Source organism: Leucoraja erinacea, chromosome 8 (assembly GCF_028641065.1).
Source record: "Leucoraja erinacea ecotype New England chromosome 8, Leri_hhj_1, whole genome shotgun sequence".
NCBI classification, from domain to species: domain Eukaryota; kingdom Metazoa; phylum Chordata; class Chondrichthyes; order Rajiformes; family Rajidae; genus Leucoraja; species Leucoraja erinaceus.
The window spans coordinates 13,855,466-13,880,712 of NC_073384.1; the positions used below are offsets into that span (position 1 = coordinate 13,855,466).

The 25,247-nt window shown below is 47.1% G+C and overlaps 1 protein-coding gene across 1 annotated transcript in view; it reads left to right on the plus strand.

Annotated features, from left to right (window-relative positions):
• syne1b (spectrin repeat containing, nuclear envelope 1b) overlaps positions 1-25,247 on the plus strand; it is a 386,581-nt gene that overhangs the window by 229,261 nt on the left and 132,073 nt on the right. Inside the window, 12 exon segments of the mRNA XM_055638842.1 lie at positions 377-559; positions 1,707-1,847; positions 6,580-6,753; positions 8,959-9,120; positions 9,839-10,133; positions 11,570-11,718; positions 12,758-12,949; positions 16,539-16,673; positions 17,504-17,628; positions 21,549-21,699; positions 22,735-22,875; positions 22,977-23,132. Coding sequence (XP_055494817.1) covers positions 377-559; positions 1,707-1,847; positions 6,580-6,753; positions 8,959-9,120; positions 9,839-10,133; positions 11,570-11,718; positions 12,758-12,949; positions 16,539-16,673; positions 17,504-17,628; positions 21,549-21,699; positions 22,735-22,875; positions 22,977-23,132 — 2,004 coding nt within the window.

Here is a 25,247-nt window from a genome sequence, read left to right on the forward strand (position 1 = left end):
TCTCTCTGTGTTGAATATCCTGCAGGCGGGGCCTGTCTGTTGACGCTTGGTTTCAGACAGAGAGACGACCTCATTCATTGTAGGAGAGAGAGGGAAAGAGAAATAGGGGGAGCGGGAGAGGGAGATAGATAGAGGGGGAAAGAGTGAGAGAGAGGGACAAATAGAGGGGATAGGGGAATAGGGAGACATAGAAATAGATAGAGAGAGAAATAAATAGAGAGGGGAAAAGAGAGAGAGAGAGAAAATGGAGAAGAGAGAGAGATAGAAAGAGAGAGCGAGAGAGACAGAGTGGGGAGGGTGCAGCGAGGATTGAGTTGTCCCGGCGGCAGATGAGACAGCATTGCTGAGTTGTCCCCTGTTTTTAATCCACGGCCAGGACTTCGCACAGAAGATCAAGGGCTACCAGGAGCAAATCGCGGCGCTCAACACCAAGTGCAAGATGTTGACAATGAAGGCGAAACACACCACCATGTTGCTGACTGTGACCGAGGTGGAGGGGCTGGAGGAGCTGGACGGGGAGCCGCTGCACGCACACTCGGCCCACCCTTCCGTGGTCATGGTAAGCCAACCCGCTCTCGCCACCACTCGATCCCACCCCAGCCCGGCCCGGCTGCAATGTTCAAATGTCATTGTCTACCCGCGTTCCCGCTTGTAGCAAACTGCCGGATCTCCCCGCTACCCAGGGCTGCGATTCCGTCCCCTCTGTTATTGCAATGTTTTCTTATAAAGGCAGACACAAAATGCTGGAGTAACTCAGCGGGTGAGGCAGCATCTCTCTGGAGAGAAGCAATGGGCGACGTTTCAGACTGAAGAAGGGTCCCATTCCTTCTCTCCATAGATGCTGTCTCATCCGCTGAGTTACTCCAGCATTTAAACCAGCAACTGCAGTTCTTTCTTGCACATGTTTTCTTATAAGGCGCTTTGTTGGAAACCGTATAAAAGTTAACTCTTCCACAGCCAACAATGGACCATTGTGGGCTCCACCTTTCCGCGGTCATCCGTGCCGGCTCTGATTTGTTCTCAACCTTTTCCCACCTCCAGTTTCCCTCTCCCCTGTCTCTCAGTCTGAAGAAGAGTCACGACCCGATAGGTCACCTATTCCATCTCCCTAGAGATGCTGCCTGACCCGCTGAGTCACTCCAGCTTTTTGTGTCTTTTCTTCGGTGTAAACCAGCATCTACAGTTCCTTCCTACTCCGAAACGTCGCCTATTCCTTCTCTCCAGCGACGCTGCCTGACCTGAGCCTTCACTTCCTTCCTACACACTATAACGTTCCAGGCTGATTTTATTCTGCTGCCCCGGGTGGAGTGGGCGTGAACTGATGCTAATCTTTTTTTTTGTATTAAACACCAAAGTGCTGGAGGAACTCAAATGGGCAGACAGCATCCCTGGAGAGAATAGATCCATTTCTCTCCGCAGATGCTGCCTGGCCTACTGAGTTCATCCAGCAGGTATTTTGCTCCAGGATCCCAGCATCTGCAGTTCCTTGTATCTCCAATCTGTGTTGTTATCGCCAGAGATTTTTAAAACAATTCGTATCTGCTTCATGTTGCTGAAGGCAGATTGTAAATGTTATCAATGGTTTGTGCTTTACTGTGTGATTTTTATTTACGTTACTCCCTTCTCTCTCTCACCTCTCTCTTTCTTCCCCCCCCACCCCCTCTCTCTCTGATTGAATGGTATTGCTTCTGCCGGGCTTGTATCAGATGACAGCTGGGCGTTGTCACACCCTCCTCTCACCTGTCACGGAGGAGTCTGGGGAAGAGGGGACGAACAGCGAGCTTTCCTCCCCGACAGCCTGTCGCTCTCCCTCACCTGTGGCTAATGCTGATGTGTCTGTTAACCAGGTACTACCTTCTGCTTGACCCTTCACGCTGACGGCATGCTTGATCATCAGTGCATGGATGTCCCCATTACTCTGGTTCTGTTTAGCGCTGACGGCATGCTTGATCAGTGCATGGATGTCCCCATTACTCTGGTTCTGTTTAGTTAAGAGACACATTGCGGAAACGGGTCCTTTGGCCCGCCATCAGCGATCACCCCGTACACTAACACTATCCTACACACACTAGGGGACACTTTAGAGTTTCATGGAAGCCAATTAGCCGACAAACCCGTACGTCCTTGGAGTGTGGGAGGCAACAGATGCACCCGGAGAAAACCCACGCAGGTTATGGGGAGAACGTACAAACTCCATTCAGACAGCGCCCAAAGTCAGGATGGAACCCAAGTCTCTGGTGCTGTGAGGCAGCAACTCGACTGCTGCACCACCATGTCACCCAAGCCCTTGAGGAAGTGAAGTCCTGTCGTTTCTGATGGTGCCTGTTAGTCCTGTGAACCACAATCTCCTCCAAAGGAGGTGGTTAGTAACGCATCCAACTGGAGTCTCAATGCTGCACTTCAAAACATTCACAGGAGGTCTCTGTTGGACTTGCTCAAGATGGTCTCTGAGGCCCAACCATCTTCAGCTGCTTCATCAAAGATCTTTTTTCAAGTGTATGGTCTGGTGTGGAGAATACAGCACAACCTGGACAATACCTAGGCTCGGGCTGATAGGTGTCAAATAACCATCACGCCACACAAAGTGCCATGCAACGATGACATCCAGCAAGAGGAAATCCAGCTGGTACCCCTGACATTCAATGGTGTTGGCATAGCTGAATCCCCCACTATCAATATCCGGAGGGGTTTACAATTGATGAAAAACTAAACTAGAGAAGCCACGTACACAGTGTAGCTGCAAGAGCAGGTTGGAAGCTAGGAATTTTGGTGCGAGAAACTTGCCAAAGACTCCCCATCTACAAAGATCAAATCCAGGAGTGTGATGGAGTAGTCTCCACTTGCCTGGTTGAGTGCAACTTCAACAACGTTCATGGGGCTCAACACCATAAAGGACATAGCAGCCTCCTTGATAGCACCCCCCCCCCTCCATCCACCACCATTCACTCACTCCACCACCACCCATACACGGCAGCAGCAGTTTGTACCATCCACAAGATGCGCTGCATCAACTCACTGACACTCCTGTAACAGCACCTTCTGCACCCACGACCTCCACCAACTTGAAGGATGAGGGCAACAAAAGCATGGGAGCGCCACTGTAACGTCCATGTTCAGGAACAGCTTCTTCCCTACAGCCATCAGGCTATTAAACACGGCAACAAATAACCTCTGAACTACAACAGACTATTATTATTATTGCACCATATTTGTTTATTTATTGAGTATGTGTGCATGTGTATATACACACACTGAACCTTTTTTTTCTCCCGTATACATATTCTGTTGTGCTGCAGCAAGCAAGAATTTCATTGTCCTATCTGGGACATAGGACAATAACACACTCTTGACTCTTGAAGTTGCCTTCCAAACCACACACCATCCTGACTTGGAAAGATATTACCATTTCTTCCCAGTCACGGTAAAAATACTGGGGTTCTCTCCCCACTGTATCCACACCTCAAGGCTGCAGGGGTTCAAGAAAGCAGCTCGCCTCCACCTTCTATAGGACAATTAGAGGGTGGACTATTAAATGCTGGCTCAGCCTGTGAAAACCATATACCTTGAATAAAGAGAGTTCTCCACAAATACAAGAACAATGACCATTCATGCAAACCTTACAGTTCTCTAATGCATCTTATAAGCCTATTCTTCTCCCCCATGTTTCACACACTGTGACATGTGCTTCAAGTCTCCTTGTTTTGCCATTAAAGGCTTTTGCTCATTCACTTTTTGCTCTATTTCTCTGACCCTCATGCCCCTCACGACTGCCCAAATATTGGTCTGTCAAGTTTAGTTTAGAGATACAGCGCGGAAACAGGCCCTTCGGCCCACCGGGTCCGCGCCGACCAGCGACCCCCGCACATTAACACCTACTTGGGACAAGTCAATTAACCTATAAACCTGTACGTCTTTGGATTGTGGGAGGAAACCGAAGAGCTCGGAGAAAACCCACGCAGGTCAAGGGGAGAACGTACAAACTCCGTACAGACAGCACCCGTAGTCTGGATCGATCCCGGGTCTCTGACGCTGCATTCGCGGTAAGGCAGCAACTCTACCGCTGAGCCACCGTGACCACTGCTTCCCCAATGCTCTGCTGCCCCTTTGAAGCTTCTCCCTCCAATTCTTTAACATCCCCGTTGAGCCCATCCATCTCTCCAGCACATTAGCCTTCCGCCAACATTTTCCATTGAAATCCATCTCTCTTGTCTGTTACTCAACTGCTGACTAAAGGCGACCCCTCTACTGCATTAACTATTCCACTCTATCATCCAGCTGAATACATCTCCTTTTCTATGTTCTGTAAAGGAGTTTTAAATATTAACCTGATTTTTAATTATTTCTATTTGGGTCTGTTAAGAACATGCACCCCTCTCAGTCCATCATTCACTCAAACATGGCCTCACTCTTAAAATATAGGGTTGGAAAGTCAGTGTTGAGAGGTGTTTTGACAGTCGGTTGACGTCGTTTCTGAGGCGCATCAGGAATTTATCCAGTGGGGTCATCTCACTCACTGCGTTTCAAGAGTTACTGCACACTAAACATGAGTTGAAGTGCCAACTACGGACCAATGCCTGGCATCACACTTGGCATCCACACTTTGAGTGCCGCAGTGGGCCTGCAGGAAACCGTGGTTTAAAGAGAGACGTTTTCTTCCTTCCCAGTTGCCACCCTGACCATAACGTACGCTCTGTGTGGAAGCATTTAGCATTGGGGAGTGCTCCAAGATGCTTCACCTTCAGCCCGCAAACACACTGAGCCACCAAAGGAGAAAATAGGACTGCTATAAATTCATACAGCGTGACAACAGGCCCTTCGGCCCAACTTGCCCAGGCTGACCAACATGCCCCTTTGATTGCTTTTCTCTAGAGCATTGGAGGATGAGGGAAGATGTGACAGAAGTATATGCGTTATGAGAGACATAAATTTGGTAAACAATCTGAACCGTTTTCCCAGGGTGTAAATGTCAAAGGCAAGAGGGCATAGCTTTAAGGTGAGAGGGCAAAGTTTGTAGGAGATGCGTGGGGCAAGTTTTTTTTTACACAGAGAATGGTGGGTGTCTGGAACGCACTGACGAGGGCCCTGAAGAGGCTTTCAGATGGGCACATGGATATGCAGGGAATGGAAGAATATGGATTACATGCAGACAGAGGAGATTAGTTTAACTTGGCGTAATGTTCGGCACGGACACTGTGGGCTAAAGGCGTTGTTCTGTGTGGCACCATTCTGTGTTCTATAGATTGCAGATTTAAGCACACATATCCCTGAGCTGAAGTTTTGGAAAAGGGAGTTGAGTAAAAACTACCCTCTAATTGACACACAGGGCTGTTAGTAACTGCACCTTTGTGGGAACAAAGATTGCAGTTACGGGGTTGATGCAAGGCAAGGGGTGTTGGCCAACGGGTGCTGGGAAGGTCTACTTGGGTGCTGACGAAGGGGGGAATGGGAAAAATTGAGACACGTTTATGATGCTGTATCATACAATTATATAGGGGCAGTCTGTAGAGTCTCACTGGGCTTGAAGTAGGGTCTTGACCCAAAACATCACCTATTCTGTCTCTCCAGAGATGCTGCCTGACTCGCTGAGTTACTCCAGCATCTTCAAAGGAAAGACTGCTAGAGCTAAGCAGAAGCCCACGATGTGGCAGAAGCATTTGTGGCACCTTCCATCTATTCCTCCACACTGTTCTGCAAATGAAGGGTGCGGTGAAATGCCAACAGATGCCCTGCTGGAATGCAGGTCCTTCCAGTCGCTGAATGTGCAGGAAAATAGAAGCAGGAGCAGGCACTAAACCTCCCAGTCAAAACATCCAAAACAAAATATGCAATTTGAAATTACAGATGCTTGTGCAAACACTGAGCATGAAGTGTTAAGAACATGTGTTTAGTTTATTGTCACATGTACTGATGTACAGTGAAACGCTTCTGTTGTGCACTAACTAGTCAGCGGAAAGACAATATACGATTAGAATGGAGCAATTCGCAATGGTCAGATGCATGATAAAGGGGATTATGTTTAGTGCAAGATAAAGTTGGATCAAAGGTAGTCCGAAGGTCTCCCATGAGGTAGATAGTAGTTCATGACTGCTGTATATGAGTCCCACCAAAAGCTTCAGATTTTAACGGACACAATCCTGAGCTGAAGTTTGGACAGGGCTGTTGTACAAAAGTTACCCCACCAATCCTAAATGAGACACAGAGCTGTGCTGGTAACTGCATCTTCATGGGAACAAAGATTGCAGTTAGGAGGTTGATGCAAGGAATGGGTAATGGGTAAAGAATTGGGCAATGGGTGCTGGGAAGATCTACAGAGGAAGAGGAGAATGGGGAAAATTGAGACTCGCTTATGATGCTGTGTCATAAAAGTTATTATACGGGGGCTGTCTGTAGAGCCTTAACAGTTCTAAAACGGAGGTATGTGAAGGTGTGGTTTAAAACGTCACCTATCCATGTTCTCCAGAGAGGTGCCTTGACCCGCTGAGTTTCTCCAGCACTTTGTGCCTTGTTTTGTGGTTTATCATCCTTTGTCCCTGACCTCAGTAGTTGCGAGTCCCAATCTGCGAGTGTTTATGTTTGTAGGATAGTGCTTATCACACAACATTGTCTGCAGAAGAGTTGCAGACAGCAGCCTCTGATGTGGAGATCATGAATGGTGCTGCATCTCCACAGGAACCCTCCGAGTCTTCGTTGGGAGACCAGGCCTCGTCCAAGCTCGATGACCTTCAGCGATCCTGGGAAACGCTGAAGAATGTGGTAAGTTTGGGCAATGTTTTGTTTTGTGCTTCCTTTCTCCATCCGAGTACTTGTCCCTGCTCATTCCCTGGCCAAGAGTGGGAGCTGACCATCACGGCCTGTAACGGAGACAAAGGCACGCTTCTTGGCGAAGTCCTCTCCATGGCAGGCAAGATGGACATTTGTTGTCCATCCATTCCCTCCTGAAAAGCTGCTGTTGCTGTGGTGCCCTCTTTAAATTATGTTCATTAGGTATAGGAGCAGTGTTAGGAGCATTCGGCCCATCTTCTACTCTGACATTCAATCATGGCTGATCTGTCTGTCCCTCTCAACCCCATTCTCCTGCCTGTTTACTGCGATCTAAGGCTTGCTGGATGTATGAGTGGACCTCTACAGATGCCAGACGCTAGGAACTACAGTACAACACATAAACACAAAGTGTTGGAGTAACTCAGTGGGTCAGGCAGCATCTCTGGAGGGCTTTTAATGTGTTTTGACTTATTGGAGTAGGGGGGGAAGAAAGCTGGAAAAAAGATGCTGCCTAACCTGCAGAGTTACCTAGCATTTTGTGTTTGTTTGTAAACCAGCATCTGCAGTTCATTGTGACTATCACTTTGTTTCTCTCACCTACTGCAATTAATTTGAAGGAGGGTCCTGACCTGAAACATCCACCTATCCTTGTCCTCCACAAATGTGTTCGTACAGTAAAAATAGAAGGTTCCCTTCCCTATAAAGGACAACACTGAAACAGGCTCTCCCCAGCCGTCACAAGGAATAGAAGACAGAAAAGAAGAACGTAGAACAGTACAGCCCTTCTGCCGACAATGTTTTGTGCCAAACATGGTACCAAGTTAAACTGATCTCATCTGCCTGTACATGACCCGTATCCCTCTCTTCCCTGCACTTAACGTGCCTATCTATACGCCTCTTAAATGCCACCACCAAGCCAGGTGTGTGTTGAGAAACATTAGGTATAGGACTTTTTTCACACAGAGAGTGGTGAATCTCTGGAACTCTCTGCCACAGAGGGTAGTTGAGGCCAGTTCATTGGCTATATTTAAGAGGGAGTTGGATGTGGCCCTTGTGGCTAAAGGGATCAGGAGAGAAGGCAGGTACGGGATACTGAGTTGGATGATCAGCCATGATCATATTGAATGGCGGTGCAGGCTCGAAGGGCCGAATGGCCTACTCCTGCACCTAATTTCTATGTTTCTATGTGTTTCAAGCATCCACCACCCTCTGGATAAAAATGAAATTGCCCGACACATTTCCACTAAACTCTACGCCATTGCGTACAAACCTATCCACAAATAGAATTAAATGAACACTAGCACATTGATGCAGACTGCGCAAATTCACGTTGAGGACTGAGTTGGAGACATTGGCATCATTATCTGCGATAAAGTTGTTATTTTCTGCGATGACTTGTTACTTTAGCGACATTGTCACGTGGAAACAGAAGCAGATGAAAGATGTGTCTTTTAAATGAACACATTGCTGCAGGATTTCCTTTCCAGCCTGCAGCTTGAATGAAAGATTCAACTCAAACACTGGGGCACCATCAACGCTTTGGGAGTGGAATTTAAGCCAATCTTTGGTGAATGTTAAAGCAGCCACAGCCAGACATAAAAACAGCTTTTATCCACGAGTGGTAGCTCTACTCAATAACCAAAAGTATGTCGCCTCATTTTGCTCTGGTATGTTTAAACATGTAATTAAATGTGAATTAAACATTAAACATGTTTAATTCACATGTTTAAACTGTAATGTTTTATTATTAATGTTTTATGTGTCATTCTTAATTGTTACTGTATGTCGTGTTGTTACTTGTGAGTGGAGCACCAAGGCAAATTCCTTGTATGTGTACATACTTGGCCAATAAACTTATTCATTCATTCATGTTAGGTTTAGTCCGAGGTGTGCATTCTTGCCGAAGGTATCTGTCTGCAATATATTTAACGCGTTTCAAAGTTATTTTTGGTGAAAGCTTGTGTGTGTGTGTTATGTGTGTGTGTAAGTAAGAAGCAAGTACGTGTGCCACTTCTCAAGGGTGTTGCCTTGTGAGGAACACCTATCCTCCATTAGGGAATTATTCCATTACATAGCTTTTCCCACTGGCCCACCGTTCCGGGGAAGGTGTTTCTGGTCAATGGGTTCTGGAGTGAATGCTGTGAACACGTTACCTGGCCACGCAGTGCGTAAGTGAACCTCTCTCCCTGTTGGCAGATCAGCGAAAAGCAGCGCACCCTTTACGAGGCGCTGGAACGGCAGCAGAAGTATCAGGACTCCGTGCAGTCGGTGTCGACCAAGATGGAGCTGATCGAGGGGAAGCTCGGCGAGTCGCTCCTTGCGGGCGAGAGTCACGACCTCCAGATGGCTGCACACCAGGTATGCATGTCCGTGTTTAATCTAGCGTCCTTCCGCTGCTGGACGCTGGGGGGCAGGGTGTGGTGGAGACGCCCCCCAGGCAGAGGGGATCTCACCCTAAGTTGGGGTGGCAAAGTGGCACATGAGTGGCAAGGGTGCCGGGTATAATGATATTTTTTCCACGCGCAGTAACTCTACTCAATAACCAAAAGTCTAGCCTCCTTTTGCTCTGGTATTTTAATTAATTCACAAGTTTAAACTATAATGTTTTATTCTTAAAGTTTTATGTTTTATTCTTAATTGTTTACTGTATGTCGTGTTACTTGCGAGCGGAGCACCAAGACAAATTCCTTGTATGTGTACATAATTGGCCAATAAACGTATTCATTCATTCATTCATTCATTCATTCATTCATTCATTCATTCATCCATTCATTCATTTCTGTGAACGCTACCAAATACAACACTGATGAATGTATGCGGAGCCTCTGAGAATATCAGGAGAATTTTTGCACCGTTCTGTTTATTAAATTTGAATATAGTTTATTTTGATTTTTTTTTTTAAATGTAAATGCCCCTGATTAGTTTGATCAGTGGACTGCCCTCAAAGAGGCTCATCTCTAAATCACTGATGGTCTCTGCTCTCTGAAACACTGGCACAGCTCAATGTTGAGCTCGGCGTCCCGAGGGTTTCCATGGACTCGCGTCTCAACGGGTGTTTGTCATGTTTGTGTCCCAGGGACTGATGGAGGAGATCGTGACGCTTCAGGACGAGATTAACGAGCTGCAGGTCTGCTTTGCCGAAGAGCTGGTGTCGGACACGGTGGACGCCGACACCGCTGACCAGCTGGCCATGCAATCCACACTGACCGTCCTGGCCGAGAGAATGGCCACCATCAGGATGAAAGCCTTGGGGAAGAAGCAGCTTCTGGAGGTTTGCGGGCTCTCGGTTTACTTTCTTGAAGGCTTGTGCTTTTTAGACAGAGCCGTGGACTGTGGACAGAGTGAGACACTTGGCAAAGTGGTCCTTCAGAGTAGATCAAGGGCAGCACTGTGGTGCTGCGGTAGGTGAGCTAGATAGGGCTCTTAAAGATAGCGGAGTCGGGATATGAGAAGAAGGCAGGAACGGGGTACTGAATTGGGGATGATCAGTCATGATCACATTGAATGGCGATGCTGGCTCGAAGGGCCAAATGGCCTACTCCTGCACCTATTGTCTATTGTCTATGGTGTTGCTGCCTTGCAGTGCCAGAGACCCAGGATCAATCCTGTCTATGGGTGCTGTCTGAATGGAGTTGGTTAAAAGAGATGAAGTGTTTACAGGGATAATGGTGCCAGGCAAAATGGTGTCAATGATTTAAACTAAAAGAACGTTTCATATCGTAGAAACATGAAACTGCAGATGCTGCTTAATGCACAGAAGGACACAAGGTGCTGGCATAACTTAGCAGGTCAGGTGGCATATTGAGGTATTTGGTATGAATAAGGGTCTCGGCCCGAAACGTCACCTATCCCTTTTCTCCAGGGATGCTGCCTGAACTGCTGAGTGTCCTGAAAGTTTCCCGTGAAATGCTAAATGTAGCAGAGTTGTGACCTGCATCTGTTGTGTAAGAACACGGGCTTGGTGGTAATGATACAAGGTAGTTAAACAAGCCATAGAGGGAGTACAGAGTACAGAGAAGGTTCACCAGACTGATTCTTGGTATGTCAGGGGGGGTCATATGAAGAAAGACTGGATAGAGCTTGGTTTGTACTCGCTAGAATTTAGAAGATTGAGGGGGGATCTTATAGAAACTTACAAAAACTCTTAAGGGGTGAATCAGGCTAGATGCAGGAAGATTGTTTCCGATGTTGGGAAGTCCAGAACAAGGGGAAGACAGTTTAAGGATCCAAGGGGGAAATCTTTTGAGGACCGATGAGCTGGAAAACCTTTTTCACACACAGAGGCCGAACTGGACTCTGCTCTTCTCTCCCACAGAACATAATGGAGGCCAGTTCATTGGTATATATTTAAGAGGGAGTTAGATGTGGCCCTTGTGGCTAAAGGAATCAGGGGGTATGGAGAGAAGGCAGGTACGGGATACTGAGTTGGATGATCAGCCATGGTGGTGCAGGCTCGAAGGGCCGAATGGCCTACTCCTGCACCTATTTTCTATGTTTCTAAGAGATCTGTAAACAAGAGATGCTGTTCCTCAAGACCTTCTTTTTACCATAATTGATATGAATAATGGGAAGAAGGCGCAACACGGTGGGGAGTGGGGGGGGGGGGTATCTAGGTGATTTAAAACCTGGCGACTCGGTCATTGTTAGAATTGGTTGGCGGTGGGCGATTGGGCGCTGATCGGTGGGGCGGGTTTAAGACGCGGATTGAAGGTTTAATAAAAACGCCCACTCACCTAGTGAATCTTTTAACAAAAAGCTGCATCCCCGTCGCAAAAGGTAGGAGAGGTTTTATGACCAGGATAATAAGAACAGCGGCAGATCCAAGCCCTGCAAATGTATCGCAGTGAGGCCGATGAGCTGGACAACTGGCTGCAGATGACAAAGGCCGCACTGGACACTGCTCTTGAAGTCCCCGGAGAGCACATGGACATGGAGGATCAGCTGACCGACTGTCAGGTATCGGTTTAAGCTTGGAGAACTTCAAAGAGCAGCACGGCGGCGCAGCGGTAGAGTTGCTGCCTTCCAGTGCCAGCCACCCAGGTTCGATCCTGACCACGGGTGCTGTCTGTGCGGAGTTTTGCACGTTTTCCCCAATTGAACACTAAATTCCTTCCATTTGGGCTATAAATTAATGTAAATTAGATATAAAAATCATGTTATATTGTGAATTATCTCCCACACTTTGGACACTTAGGCTATTTAAAACGTACAGGTTTGCAGGTTAAAATTGGCTTCGGTAAAAGATAACAAATTTTTTGTAATGTCCATTGAGGATAGTGGTTGGGAACAAGCAAATTTCGACGGTGGGCCAACGGGCCATACTTTATCTCTAAAGTAAATAAAGTGTCAAGTAAACTCTTATCTTTATTGCGCATAATCCATATCTCTCCAGACTCCAGTTTCCACATACACATATCCTGACCTCCATATCCACATACACATAGTTTTAAAGAGGGAACTGCCTATTTCCTTCGCTCCATAGATGCTGCTGCACCCGCTGAGTTTCTCCAGCTTTTCTGTGTAATCCACATACACATATCCTGAAGTCTCTGAAATGCACCGGATGAACTTCATGAACCTCATCATGAAGGATAAATGATGAGGACTAAATGTTGGCCAGGGCTTCCAGTCAATAATCTGTGGACCTACTTGATGAAGTAGGATGTTACCTCAATACAAAAAGTTTGTTCATAGGTTTTAGGAGCATTCAGCCTATAGTTTACTCCGTCATTCAATCATGGATGATCTATCTTGTCCTCTCAACCCCATTATCCTGCCTTCTCCCCATCATCCCTGACATCCTTACTAATCAAGAATGTCAATCTCCACCTGCAAAATACTCAATGACTTGACCTCATTATAACTGGTTTATGGGCCGTGATTCAGATTGCTGTGGGTCGTGTTTATGTGGTGGGCCTCGGGAGAGGGTGCGGTGTGCTGCTCCGTCTATATTGGGAAGCAGGCTGAGTTGCCTCTTTCTCTTCCTCGGCTGCAGGACATACTGATGCAGATTGAGCGGAAAGTGGCCTCCGTGTCTGAGCTCTCCGTCAACAGCGAGAACCTGCTCATTGAAGGGAAGCCCCAGACGCGGGAACAAGCCGAGCACCTGACGGACAAACTCCGCAACCTGAAGGGGAGCTTGGTGGAGCTGCAGAAACTGCTGCAGGACAAAAGGATCGGAATCAAAGTAAGGCTGGGAATGAATCTCATCCCCTTGCTAACCCCCATTACACACTTTGTCCGCTCTCAGCGCAGTAGAGCTGCTTTATGAGGCACAGCAGCGCAGCTGGTCGAGCCCCTGCCTCACAACGCCAGAGTCCCAGGTTCGACCCTGACCTCATGTGCTGGCTGTCTGTGTGGAGTTTGCACGTTCTCCCTGTGGCCGCCTGGATTTCCTCCGGGTGCCCCGGTTTAATCCCACATCCCATGATGGTCGGTGTGGACTCAGTGGGGCAAAGGGCTTGTCTCCATGCTGTCTCTTTAAACTAAACTAAAGCCTGTCTGCCCTACCCTGCCATGCGTGAGCAACCTGCACAGACACTTTACCACACAGCTTGTGCTCATTCGCTTGAGGTTGCTAAAATACCCCTGTAGATCTGGCATTGTGGTTAGATGATGATGTGGGGACTAGTTAGTCAAAGGGTTGGCTTGATTTGACAAATACCAGCTTACTTTAATACCAGACATCCGGTTCAATTGTTCCTTATTATCACATGTAGCTAGGTACAGAGAAATGCTTTGTTTTTGCATCCAATGCACAAACAGTTGTCACATGTCTGGCGCTGGCAAAGTTACAAAAGTACTCACTAGAGTCATAGGTAATCTACCTTCGATTTAAACCAGCATCTGCAGTTCTTTCCTACTCAGTAGAGACATGTTGGTCCCTCTTTGCTCTCCGTGGCGCCCACCTGCCGGGTGCCTCGTGACTCTCGGCATCTCTCCTTTTCCGGGACCCTCTTTGTACGTCCTCGACCCGACCTCATCTCCGGCCACTGAGTCTGCTCTTGCACGGCTCCGCGGCGCTCGCTTCTGTGCCACTGCGGCACCCACCGGGAGCTGCCCTTGCTATGATACACAGCCCACAGCCACTGACTTTACTGCCTCCATTGTAGATAGCAGGTATTGTTTTAAGGGCTGCTTGAGTTCAGTCTAATGCCTGATACTCCTGTGACCGTGTCTCGCCTATGTTTGCAGTCCTGCTCCGTCTGGTGCACAGACAGGATGTGTACACAATAGGAAAGGAGTAGAGTGCACCGTTGTTAAAAGCTATGATGCAATAAATGTCACTGAGTCTCTAATTTCCTAAACATTACAATCAACATCCGCACTGCAAATGCAGATTTCTGTTCTCAACTAAGTCTGGCTTAGTTAAGCTATGACTCGAGTCATACAGTGTAGAAACAGGCCCTTCAGCCCAACTTTCCCACACCGGCCAACAAATCCCATCTACACTAGTCCCACATGCCAGCGTTTGGCCCATATCCCAATAAACCTCTCCTATCCATGTACTTGTCTAAATGTTTCTCAAATGTTGCGTTTGTGTGACCTGTTTGAGCTGTAATTTCTATCTAATACATCGTACACTTGGACATGAAATTGATGTTTCTCCCTTCCCCCAGCTCCTGTTCCCTCCGTTGCTGAAACAAAAGCTTTTCTCTGTATCCCCGTTACCCATGACAACAATAAACCTGAACCTCATCACTACATAATCTGCCCAGCTCCTCCGTTTTCTCAGTCACACTACTTGCTTTCAGTTTGAAGCTTCCGATGATTTTGCGTGTAAATCAATGAAATGTCACAGTGCAAACTTGGTCATGTTCTGAGCCCTCGTTTAGCTTTTGTGCAGATGTGCATGGATCAACGAGAGAAGTTAGTGTTATCCCAGCCAAGCCAAGCAGTAAAATACATTGCTGAGTTCAATCTATTATGATGGTTTCATATACATGGAAATTTATACATTGAAACAAGGGTTTCGCTGACCCAGGGGGTAAATTTGTTGATTCTGGATTTGTACATATTTTTTCCCATTGACTGTTCTGGTTCTGGTGTACCGGTATCTGTTCATCATTAGTTGTTCATAAATATGTGAAGTAACATTGTTATGTGCTATTAAAGTTGCCAGGGGTAAACGGGACGAAAACGGTTGGGAACACCTGCATTAAAAAAAAAAGCTTATTCAGCTTCCTGAGCCGACCTAGTCTGGTGTGCTGATCTCATTGAGGGTTGGGTTCAGTTTAGTTTACTATTGTCCCATGTACTCGAGTATAGTGAAAAGCTTTTGTTTGTGTGGTATTCAGTCAAAAAAATAATCAAACGCAAATACAACCAAGCCGTTCACAGTGCATAGATAAAGGATAGAGGGTCCAACATTTAAAGCAAGATATAACTCTGAATATATAAGTAGGTTTAGAGATACATAGTTCAAAAGTCTCCAATTAGATAGATGGAAGGGTCCTGTCTGATCCCGATCACTCCCAAATTTTGATAGTATAGTGGTTATGTTATTGAGCTTGTTTATCCCCAGAACTGCAGCAATAATTCAGAGTACATAAGTACGTAAGATGTAGGAGCAGTATTAGGCCATTCGGCCCATCAAGTCTACTCCGTCATTCAATAAAATTATAAAAGGATTGGACAAGCTAGATGCAGGAAAAAAAATTCCCAATGTTGGGCGAGTCCAGAACCAGGGGCCACAGTCTTAGAATAAAGGGGAGGTCATTTAAAACTGATGTGAGAAAAAACTTTTTCACCCAGAGAGTTGGGAATTTATGGAATTCCCTGCCACAGAGGGCAGTGGAGGCCAAGTCACTGGATGGATTTAAGAGAGAGTTAGATAGAGCTCTAGGGGCTAGTGGAGTCAAGGGATATGGGGAGAAGGCAGGCACGGGTTATTGATAGGGGACGATCAGACATGATCACAATGAATGGCGGTGCTGGCTCGAATGGCCTCCTGCACCTATTTTCTATGTTTCTATCTATGTTTCAATTATGGCTGATCTATCTTGCCCTCTCCAATGCATTCTCCTGCCTTCTCCCTATAACCCATGGCACCCGTACTAATCAAGAACCTGTCAAGAGGGTGAATTTGGATCCCAAGATGACACTTTGAGAAATGAATTTGTTTTTTAGAAATAATACCATAAGGGAGACGAGCAGGAGTTGGTCATACATTCTCAGCTATTCCACTATTCAATACATTTGGCTGATATTTGACCTTGACTCATTTGTTCCTGCCCATAACCCTCCACATCTCTATTGTTCAAGTGTGTGGCAGAGTGCACCATGCTCAGACCAGGTATCTTAATAGGGTGGTCTGGCTGGGCTCATTGAAGCCGAAGGGCTCAACACCAAGTTCTCCAGCCCTAGGCAACTCAGCATAATCATTGACCAGTCACTCGCTTTTCTCCCCTCTTATCCCAGTGGCACAACGGTACACAGCACCAGAGACCCAGGTTCAATCCTGACTATGGGTGCTGTCTGTACGGAGTTTGCACTTTCTCCCTGTGACTGCGTGGGTTTCCCACGGGTGCTCCGGGTTCCTCCCTTAGTGTGAAGGATACAACCAGTGTACGGGTGATTGATGGTCAGCGTGGACTCGGTGAGCCAAAGGCCTGTTTCCTCTGTACCTTTAAACTAAACTAAGAACAATTGAACCCTATAACATTTGAGGCTCTTCTATCTTTAAAAAAATGAATGCATTCAGAGCAAACAAAAAGAGAGTTGGAGTTGAGATGTTGGGAGCGATAGGCTAACCGTGTGCTTTTCTTTTAATAAAGGATGGTGTGGATCAGGAGAAGGAGGATATGGAAATGGATTCCACGCTCCACGCAAGCCCCAATTTCCAAGAATGGCTGGTTCAAGCACGAGCCACTCGCTACCAAAACCAGCAGAACAGTCTGCAGAGACAGAAGGTGAGTAGCTCCCAGGTCAAAGATTGTCCTAAGTTCATGTTATCGGAGCAGAATTAGATCATTTGGCCCGTCAAGTCTACCCCGCCATTCAATCTGATGGCACATTGTAGGCACTCCTGTAGAAGGGCATTTGGTCATGCGATCTTGATGTGAAAGCAAAGATAGACACAAAAAGCTGGAGTAACTCTGCGGGTCAGGCAGCATCTCTAGAGAAAAGGAATAGGTGATGTTTCGGGTCGAGACAATTTTTCAGACTGTGTGAAGAAACGTTCTGACCCGAGACGCCACCTATTCCTTTTCTCCAGAGATGCAGCGTGGCCCGCTGAGTTACTCTAGCATTTTGTATCTATCTTTGGTGTAAACCAGCATCAGCCGTTCCTTCCTACACACTTGATGTGAAAATAGTTAGATGCTGATAAAAATGTAGCTACAAAATGCATAATGCAGAAGCTGGAAATAAGGAATGATAAAGTTGGAAGCACTTACCAAGATGATAGAAATATAGAAAATAGGTGCAGGAGTAGGCCATTCGGCCCTTCGAGCCTGCACCGCCATTCAATATGATCATGGCTGATCATCCAATTCAGTATCCTGTACCTGCCTTCTCTCCATACCCCCTGATCCCTTTAGCCACAAGGGCCACATCTAACTCCCTCTTAAATATAGCAAGAATATGATCTGCTAGAAGAGAGGAGATAAGTGGACCTCTTGCACAGACGTGGATGTGGACTCTGCAGGCAAAATTAGAGCATATCTGTTTGTTTGTTGAAGGCGCTGTTTGCTCTTATTTCATTATAGTTGAGGCTGATTGTGTATGACTATGTCCACAGGAGCTGGAACAGCAGCTTGCAGAGCAGAAGAATCTGCTACGGTCGGTAGCAAGCAGTGGAGAGAAGATCCTGACTCAGCAAAGCAGTGTGGAGGCTCTGGGTGAGGAGCAGAGATCACAGGGCAGGTGAGCACTCATTGGTTTCTGCGTCTGTGACCCGAGTCCTCGTCCTTCATTTTAAATGGAGGCTCTAAGCCTGTTTATTCTCACTAGACTAACATTGTAAGATAAGTGGGCGGCGCAGTGGCACGGCATAGAGTTGCTGCCTTACAGCGCAGAGACCCGGGTTCGACTCCGACCACGGGTGCTGTCTGTTGGGAGTTTGTACGTTCGCCCTGTGAACGCGTGGGTATTCTCCGGGTGCTCCGGTTTCCCCAGGTTTGTAGGTTAATTGCCGTCTGTAAATTGTTCTAGGATAGTGCTCATGTACAGGGTGATCGCTGATCGGCGCAGGCTCTGGGGGCCAAAGTGCCTGTTTCCACGCAGTGTCTGTAAAATCTAAAAGCCGAGTTCCAATAAATCATTTTTGTTGACAACATGTACAGAGGGAACTTGTATTGCAAGTTCACAACTCCCTGAGTAGAACAATGTTGGCAAATAACATGGGAAATAAGGCATATGGGTTACATAGAAACATATAAACATAGAAATTAGGTGCAGGAGTAGGCCATTCGGCCCTTCGAGCCTGCACCGCCATTCAATATGATCATGGCTGATCATCCAACTCAGTATCCCGTACCTGCCTTCTCTCCATACCCCCTGATCCCCTTAGCCACAAGGGCCACATCTAACTCCCTCTTAAATATAGCCAATGAACTGGCCTCAACTACCCTCTGTGGCAGAGAGTTCCAGAGATTCACCACTTGTGTATGACTGTGTGAAAAAAGTTCTTCTCATCTCGGTTTTAAAAGATTTCCCCCTTATCCTTAAGCTGTGACCCCTTGTCCTGGACATCCCCAACATCGGGAACAATCTTACTGCATCTAGCCTGTCCAACCCCTTAAGAATTTTGTAAGTTTCTATAAGATCCCCTCTCAATCTCCTAAATTCTAGAGAGTATAAACCAAGTCTATCCAGTCTTTCTTCATAAGACAGTCCTGACATCCCAGGAATCAGTCTGGTGAACCGTCTCTGTACTCCCTCTATGGCAATAATGTCCTTCCTCAGATTTGGAGACCAAAACTGTACGCAATACTCCAGGTGTGGTCTCACCAAGACCCTGTACAACTGCAGTAGAACCTCCCTGCTCCAATACTCAAATCCTCTTGCTATGAAAGCCAACATACCATTCGCTTACGCTTGGCTTCATCGGTCAGGATAAAGATTCAGGAGGTCCTGTTGCAGTTGTATAAACCTTTGGTGGGGCCACATTTGCAGTATTGTGAAGATAGCCACAAAGTGCTGGAGTAACTCAGCGGATCAGGCAGCACCTGGAGAAAAAGGTTGGGTGACGTTTCGGGTCAGGACCCTTCTTCAGCATTGTGTGCAGTTTTGGTCACCCCATTCCAGGAAGGAATGCGAGGCTTTAGATGCAGAAGAGGTTGACTCGGATGGTGATTGGATTGGAAAGTATTAACCACAAGGAAGGTTTAGACAGAATTGATTTTTCTTTTTCTCTCTGGAACCTAAGTAATTAACCATATAACCATATAACAATAACAGCACGGAAAACAGGCCATCTCGGCCCTTCAAGTCCGTGCCGAACACTTATTTTCCCCTAGTCTCATCTACCTGCACTCAGACCATAACCCTCCATTCCTTTCCCATCCATATACCTATTGGTTGACAGTTTTATGTTTGTCGTCTGGGCTCCTAAAATGTCCATTTCTACTGTATTTGCAAATGCACATTAATTAAGATTAGGAGTCCAGGTAAAATTGAAGTTTACCTCAGAGCAGAGGTAGTGAAAGACGCTGAGGCGTTCTCCCACCCTTCATCTATATGTACAGCCGTGGCTTCTGTTGAAGGAGGAGAATGTGAAGAAACCCAGGGGCAGGCGATGGCCTCCAGATCATGGTTCCATCATCAGCTGTTGGAATTTTGTGACTCATTTTGTTATTGTATTATTTGAGTGCTCCCCCGACACATTCCAAGACGACATACTGAGTTACTCCCGCACTTTGTATTAGGATTGAGAAAGATTTTGCTTTTTATGTCTATATTAGGAGTCGCCATTTCTCACTCCGTTAGCAGAGTCCCATGGCTCTGCAGTTAGCAAAACATAACACAGCCTAAGAAGCATTATGTCCTTCGAGCTACCACAGTAACCCATTTGACCTCACCCCATCCATGAAATTCCCTTTGTTCGACCTATCCCACCCCTATCTGTAGGGTGGTGCAGTGGCAAAATAGTAGAGTGCCTGAGACCTGGGTTCGATCCTGGCCACGGGTGCTGTCTGTATCGAGTTTGTATGTTCTCCCTGTGACCACGTGGGTTTTCTCCGCGTGCTCTGGTTTCCTCCCACACTCCAAAGACGTGCAGGTTTGCAGGTTGATTTGGCTTCCTGAAATGTTGTAAATTGTCCCTAGTGCTTTGGATAGTGCTAGTGTACGGGGATTGCTGGCTGGCGAGGACTTGGTGGGCCGAAGGGCTGAAGGGCCTGATCCATGCTGTGTCTCTCAACTAAACTGAACGAATCTGACACCACCTCTGCAACTGAAGATTAAACCTTTCTTGCTCATTTCTGACACGCCTTGGACCCAAAATGGTGACTTCTTTCTCATTGTGCAAGTGCTGCCAGTACTGATGGGCACGGCCTACAATGCTGTTTTTATTTCAGATTTGCATAACCTACATCTATTTATTTTCTGAGTCAGCTGTAATTTACCTGTGTCGGGTGTAGTTAGACCAGTGTTACTTGTCTTTGAGGCTCATCACTACTCTACCCCAGTCCACTTCCTAATCCCTCCTCCACCAACAAGCCAAACCTCGGTGCAGCTTTGTCAGGGGCGTGATTTGGTTCAGTGGCAACAAAAGCCAGCAATCGTACGCAGATCCGTACAGCACAGGGACAGGCCCTTCGGCCCGCAATATCCATGCAGAACATGATGTCAAGTCCAACTAATCTCCTCTGCCTGCACCTGGTCCGTATGCCTCCATTCGACGCCCATCTCCATACCTGGACAAAACGCCACTATCATATCTGCTACAACCACCACCCACGGCAGGGGCACCCACCACTCTCTGTGCGTAAACCAACCTGCCCCGCTCATCTCCTTTAAACGTCACCCCTTTCACCATAAAGCAATCTCTGGTCTTTGACATTTCCACCCTGGAAAAACAATCTTCCGACTGTCTGCCCTGTCTATGCCTCTCATCATTTTATACAGTTCCATCAGGTCTCCCCTCAGCCTCCAGCGCACCAAGGAAAACAATCCCCAAGTTTGTCCAACCTTTCCTTACAGCTAATGCCTTCTAATCCAGGCAGTATGTTTGGATTAGAAGGTATTAATGCCTCACACAAGGACCATCTATAAATTGTGCAGGGAAAGAGCACATGGAACTGTGACCCTGCAGGGAGTGACATGTTGCTGGTCGTAAGATCATAAGTGATAGGAATAGAATTAAGCCCCTCAGCTCATTAAGTCTACTCCGCCATTCAATCATGGGTGATCTATCTCTCCCTCCTAACCCCATTCTCCTGCCTTTTCCCCCCCGTAACCTCTGACACCCAGGTCACCTCTGTCATCCTGGTCACGAGGAAGGGTGGGCCAAACCTAGACAGTAGTCAGAAGATAGACACAAAATGCTGGAGTAACTCAGCAGGTCAGGCAACATCTCGGGAGAGAAGGAATAGGTGACATTTACGGTTGACATGGCGAGTCTGAAGAAGGTCTCGACCCGAAATGACACCTATTCCTTTACTCCCGAGATTGCTGTCTGACCCGCTGAGTTACTCCAGCATTTCGGGTGTAAACTAGCATCTGCAGTTCCTTGCTCCACATCTAGGCAGCAGTCAAATGTTTTTCTGAGGAGCCTGTTCATCGCCAGTTGGGGAATGAGGAGAGGACACCACTGACTTTTTCTCTCCTGTTTTTTATCTCAGCGAGGCTGCCCAGCAGGGATCTCTATCGCAGGAGCTGGGTTTTGAGGGGGAGAAGGTCTTCGCGTTGCAGCAGCTGCGAATGAAATGGCAGAATCTCCATAAAGAGACCAGCAACAAGCAGAAGATGTTCAAAAATACACTGGAGCACCAGGTAACTCCAACGCACAGCGTCTCCTCTGCTCACAAACTTCTAGTTGAATGAAATTGAACTTGTACAGTACCTTTCGCAGTGCTAGTAACTACCAAGTACTTAACGTCAATGAAGACCCCTTTAAGTCCGGTTACAATGTTGAAGCTCGGCAGCTGATTTAAGCAGAGTTTAGTGTGGTAATGTGTACTGGGTGATCGCTGGTCGGTGCTGACTCAATCGGCCGAAGGGCCTGTTTCCACGCTGCCTCTCTAAAAGTCTAAAGTGTGCCGGTGTCGTAGTAATTGTAACACCTGATGGAATGCCGTATTGTATCACCTTTGTTTGACTTTGTTACACCCAGAGAGTGGTGAATATGTGGAATTCTCTTCCTCAGAAGGCAGTGGAGGCCAATTCTTTGGATGCTTTCAAAAGAGAGTTAAGGGCCTGTCCCACAAGCATGCGACTGCATGCGGCAAGCGCGACCTAACGTGGTCGCTTGAACCGTACGGCCTCAGGGGGCCAGTCCCACTTCGATCGCCGGAGCCATATGGAGTTGTGTGGCGCTGGTCCCCACATCGCGGGGCTCCGAAAAACTGACGCTACCCAAAAATTCCGCGCGGCAACGGCCTGCCGACCCGCAGCCGCATTGAGGCCGTACTCACCGCCTCGACGGGCGTGCACAGAGTCTCGACGCCGTACGCAGCGTCTTGACGGTGCACGCCTAGCGCGAACTTCCCGCGGACTTCGCTCGAACTTAACGCCAACTCGTATGGGATCACTCGACCTCCGCGCGGCCCCCGCTTCCGGTTTGGTCGCGCTCGGCGCATGCAGTCGCATGCTGGTGGGACAGGCCCTTTAGATGGAGCTCTTAAAGATAGTGGAGTCAGGGGCTATGGTGAGAAGGCAGGAACGGGGTACTGAATGTGGATGATCAGCCATGATCACAGGGAATGGCGGTGAAAGGTCGAATGGCCTATTCCTGCACCTATTGTCTATTGACTGCAGTCTGAGCTACACTTGTATTTTGAAAATGATTTCTTCGTTGTGTAACATTAGCAGGTGTATGGATTGGCTGGCGGGGTATCGAGTGGAATGGCTTTATTCAAAGGGGAATCTCAGACGTCGGACAAGTCCCTAGAAGCTGTCAAGTTCCTGATGACTGACCTGAGCGAAGCTTTCAGAGATCTTTCCTCGCAGGTACGGTCTCACCCAGCCCTCTCACTTGTTTCTGTTGGAAAGGATTTTGGGTGGAAGCAACAAAAAAACGATTGCCGGTCATTGTTCACCTCTGTCCGCAGGGTAAGGATGCTGAGGAACAGAGTCTTGCTCTGGAGCAGAAGCTGTTTGATGGTGCGTCAGCTGCCTGCCACTGGATGGACAGTGTCGAAGATCACATCTTTACCAGCGTGAATTTTCTCCTGGAAAAACTTGAAGCACACTTGAACCTCGAAGAGGTGAGAAATTGTCAGTGTCGCCAATATTTGAGGTGAATATCTGGAGAGGGTTCCCGACTCAAAACGTCGTTTATCCATCCCCTCCTGAGATATCACCTGTCCCGCTGTGTTACTCCAGTTTTACTCAGGATTTCAACAGATGCAGTTCCTCGTGTCTCTCATTAATATTTGAGTTGATAGCGAATAGATTTGATCACAGGATGGAAGAGAACTTGGCAGAGGTGAGGCAGGACTTGTGTTTACATGTGGATTGTTGTTTCCTTTTGTGTAGACACAAGTTTGGGAGAGACAAGAAGTAAAGACAGAGGCAGATACACGTGACTGGGAACAGATCTCTCAGCCTTTCTTGTCAGCAAAGAAAGTTAATGGGGCAGCTCATGCACTGTCCTGAATTTGTTTACTTGAGTTTATTGTCATGTATACCGAGGTACAGTGAAAAGCTTTTGTTGCATGCTATCCAGTCAGCAGAAAGACTGTACTTTGATGAATTCTCTGCATTAGAAGGCAGTGGAGGCCAATTCTCTGGATGCTTTCAAGAGAGAGTTAGATAGACTTCTTAAAGATAGTGGCGTCAAGGGATATGGAGAGAAGGCAGGAATGGGGTACTGATTGTGGAAGATCAGCCATGATCACAATGTATGGCAGTGCTGGCTTGGAGGACCTAATGGCCTCCTCCTGCACCTATTGTCTACTGTCTATACATGATTGCAATCAAGCTTTCCACAGATAACAATTAAAAACATGGCGATACTTTGTGTACTGCCTCGGTGAAGTCTACTATTCTCACACTACAATCATCGCAGTTTTGCAATTATTTATGATTGATTTTACTGAATTGCTTGCATTATATATCTAGGCGTATGCAAAGTTTCAGTTCAGTTTATTGTCACCTGTGCCAAGGTACAGTGAAAAGCTTTAAATTGCGTGCTATCTAGTCAGCGGTAAGACAATACTTGATTACAATCAAGATGTCCACAGTGCACAGATGCAGGATAAAGGGAATAATGTTTTGTGCAAGGTAAAATTTGTCCTAGGATAACTTTAGTCCGAGGGTCTCCAATGAGGTAGATAATAGCTCAGGTCTGCTCTCTAGTTATTGATCGGTAGGATGGTTCAGTTGCCTGATGGCAGCTGGGAAGACAACTGTCCTTGAATCTGGAGGTGTGTGCTTTCACACTTCTATACCTTTTCCGCGATGGGAGAGGGGTAGGATGAGCTTATTAGGTAGGCTTGTGGATGGTATTCGTTTAGTTTAGAGATACAACATGGAAACAGGCCATTCGGCCCACCAAGTCCACGCTGACCATCAATCATCCGTCCACACTAGTTCTATGCTATCCCACTTCATCATCCACTCCCTACACACTAGGGCAAGTTACAGAGGCCAATTAACCACCAAACCTTCACATCTTATGTGGGAAGAAACCTGTGTTTTAACTACACACTGCTCCCCGGTTCTGGAGCTGCTGACTATTAAAGCTAGAGCTTTCTACCTCCCCAGAGAGTTCAGCTCAGTCGTCCTTACAGCTGTTTACATCCCCCCACAGGCTGATAAATCTCTAGCCCTGGACGAACTGTATAGGACTGTAAATAAGCTGGAGAACTCCCGCCCTATCAACGAATACACAGACTCTGTTTTTGGCTACATGAGTAAGTGCATCGATGATGTCATTCCAAAAGTCACCCAAATCAGAAACCCTGGGTCGGACGGGAAATTCGCGCTAAACTCAAAGCACGGACCACCGCCTTCAACTCAGGGGACCCCAACGCCTATAAAGCAGCCAGATATGACCTCCGGAAGCGCATCAGGAGAGCTAAGATAGACTACAGAAACAAAGTGGAATCTAACTACTACAGCTCTGACCCCAGACGCATGTGGAGTGGATTACAGAGAGATGATCGTGGACTACAAGGGACAGCAGGGGAGTGAGCACCTCCCCATCTACATCGGTGATGCTGAGGTTGAAAGGGTCAGCAGCTTCAAGTTCCTCAGTGTGCACATCACTGAGGACCTCTCCTGGACACTGCACACGGACACAATAACTAAGAAAGCCCGCCAGCGGCTCTTTTTCCCTGAGAAGACTGAGGAAGTTTGGCATGAACGTCAGCATCCTC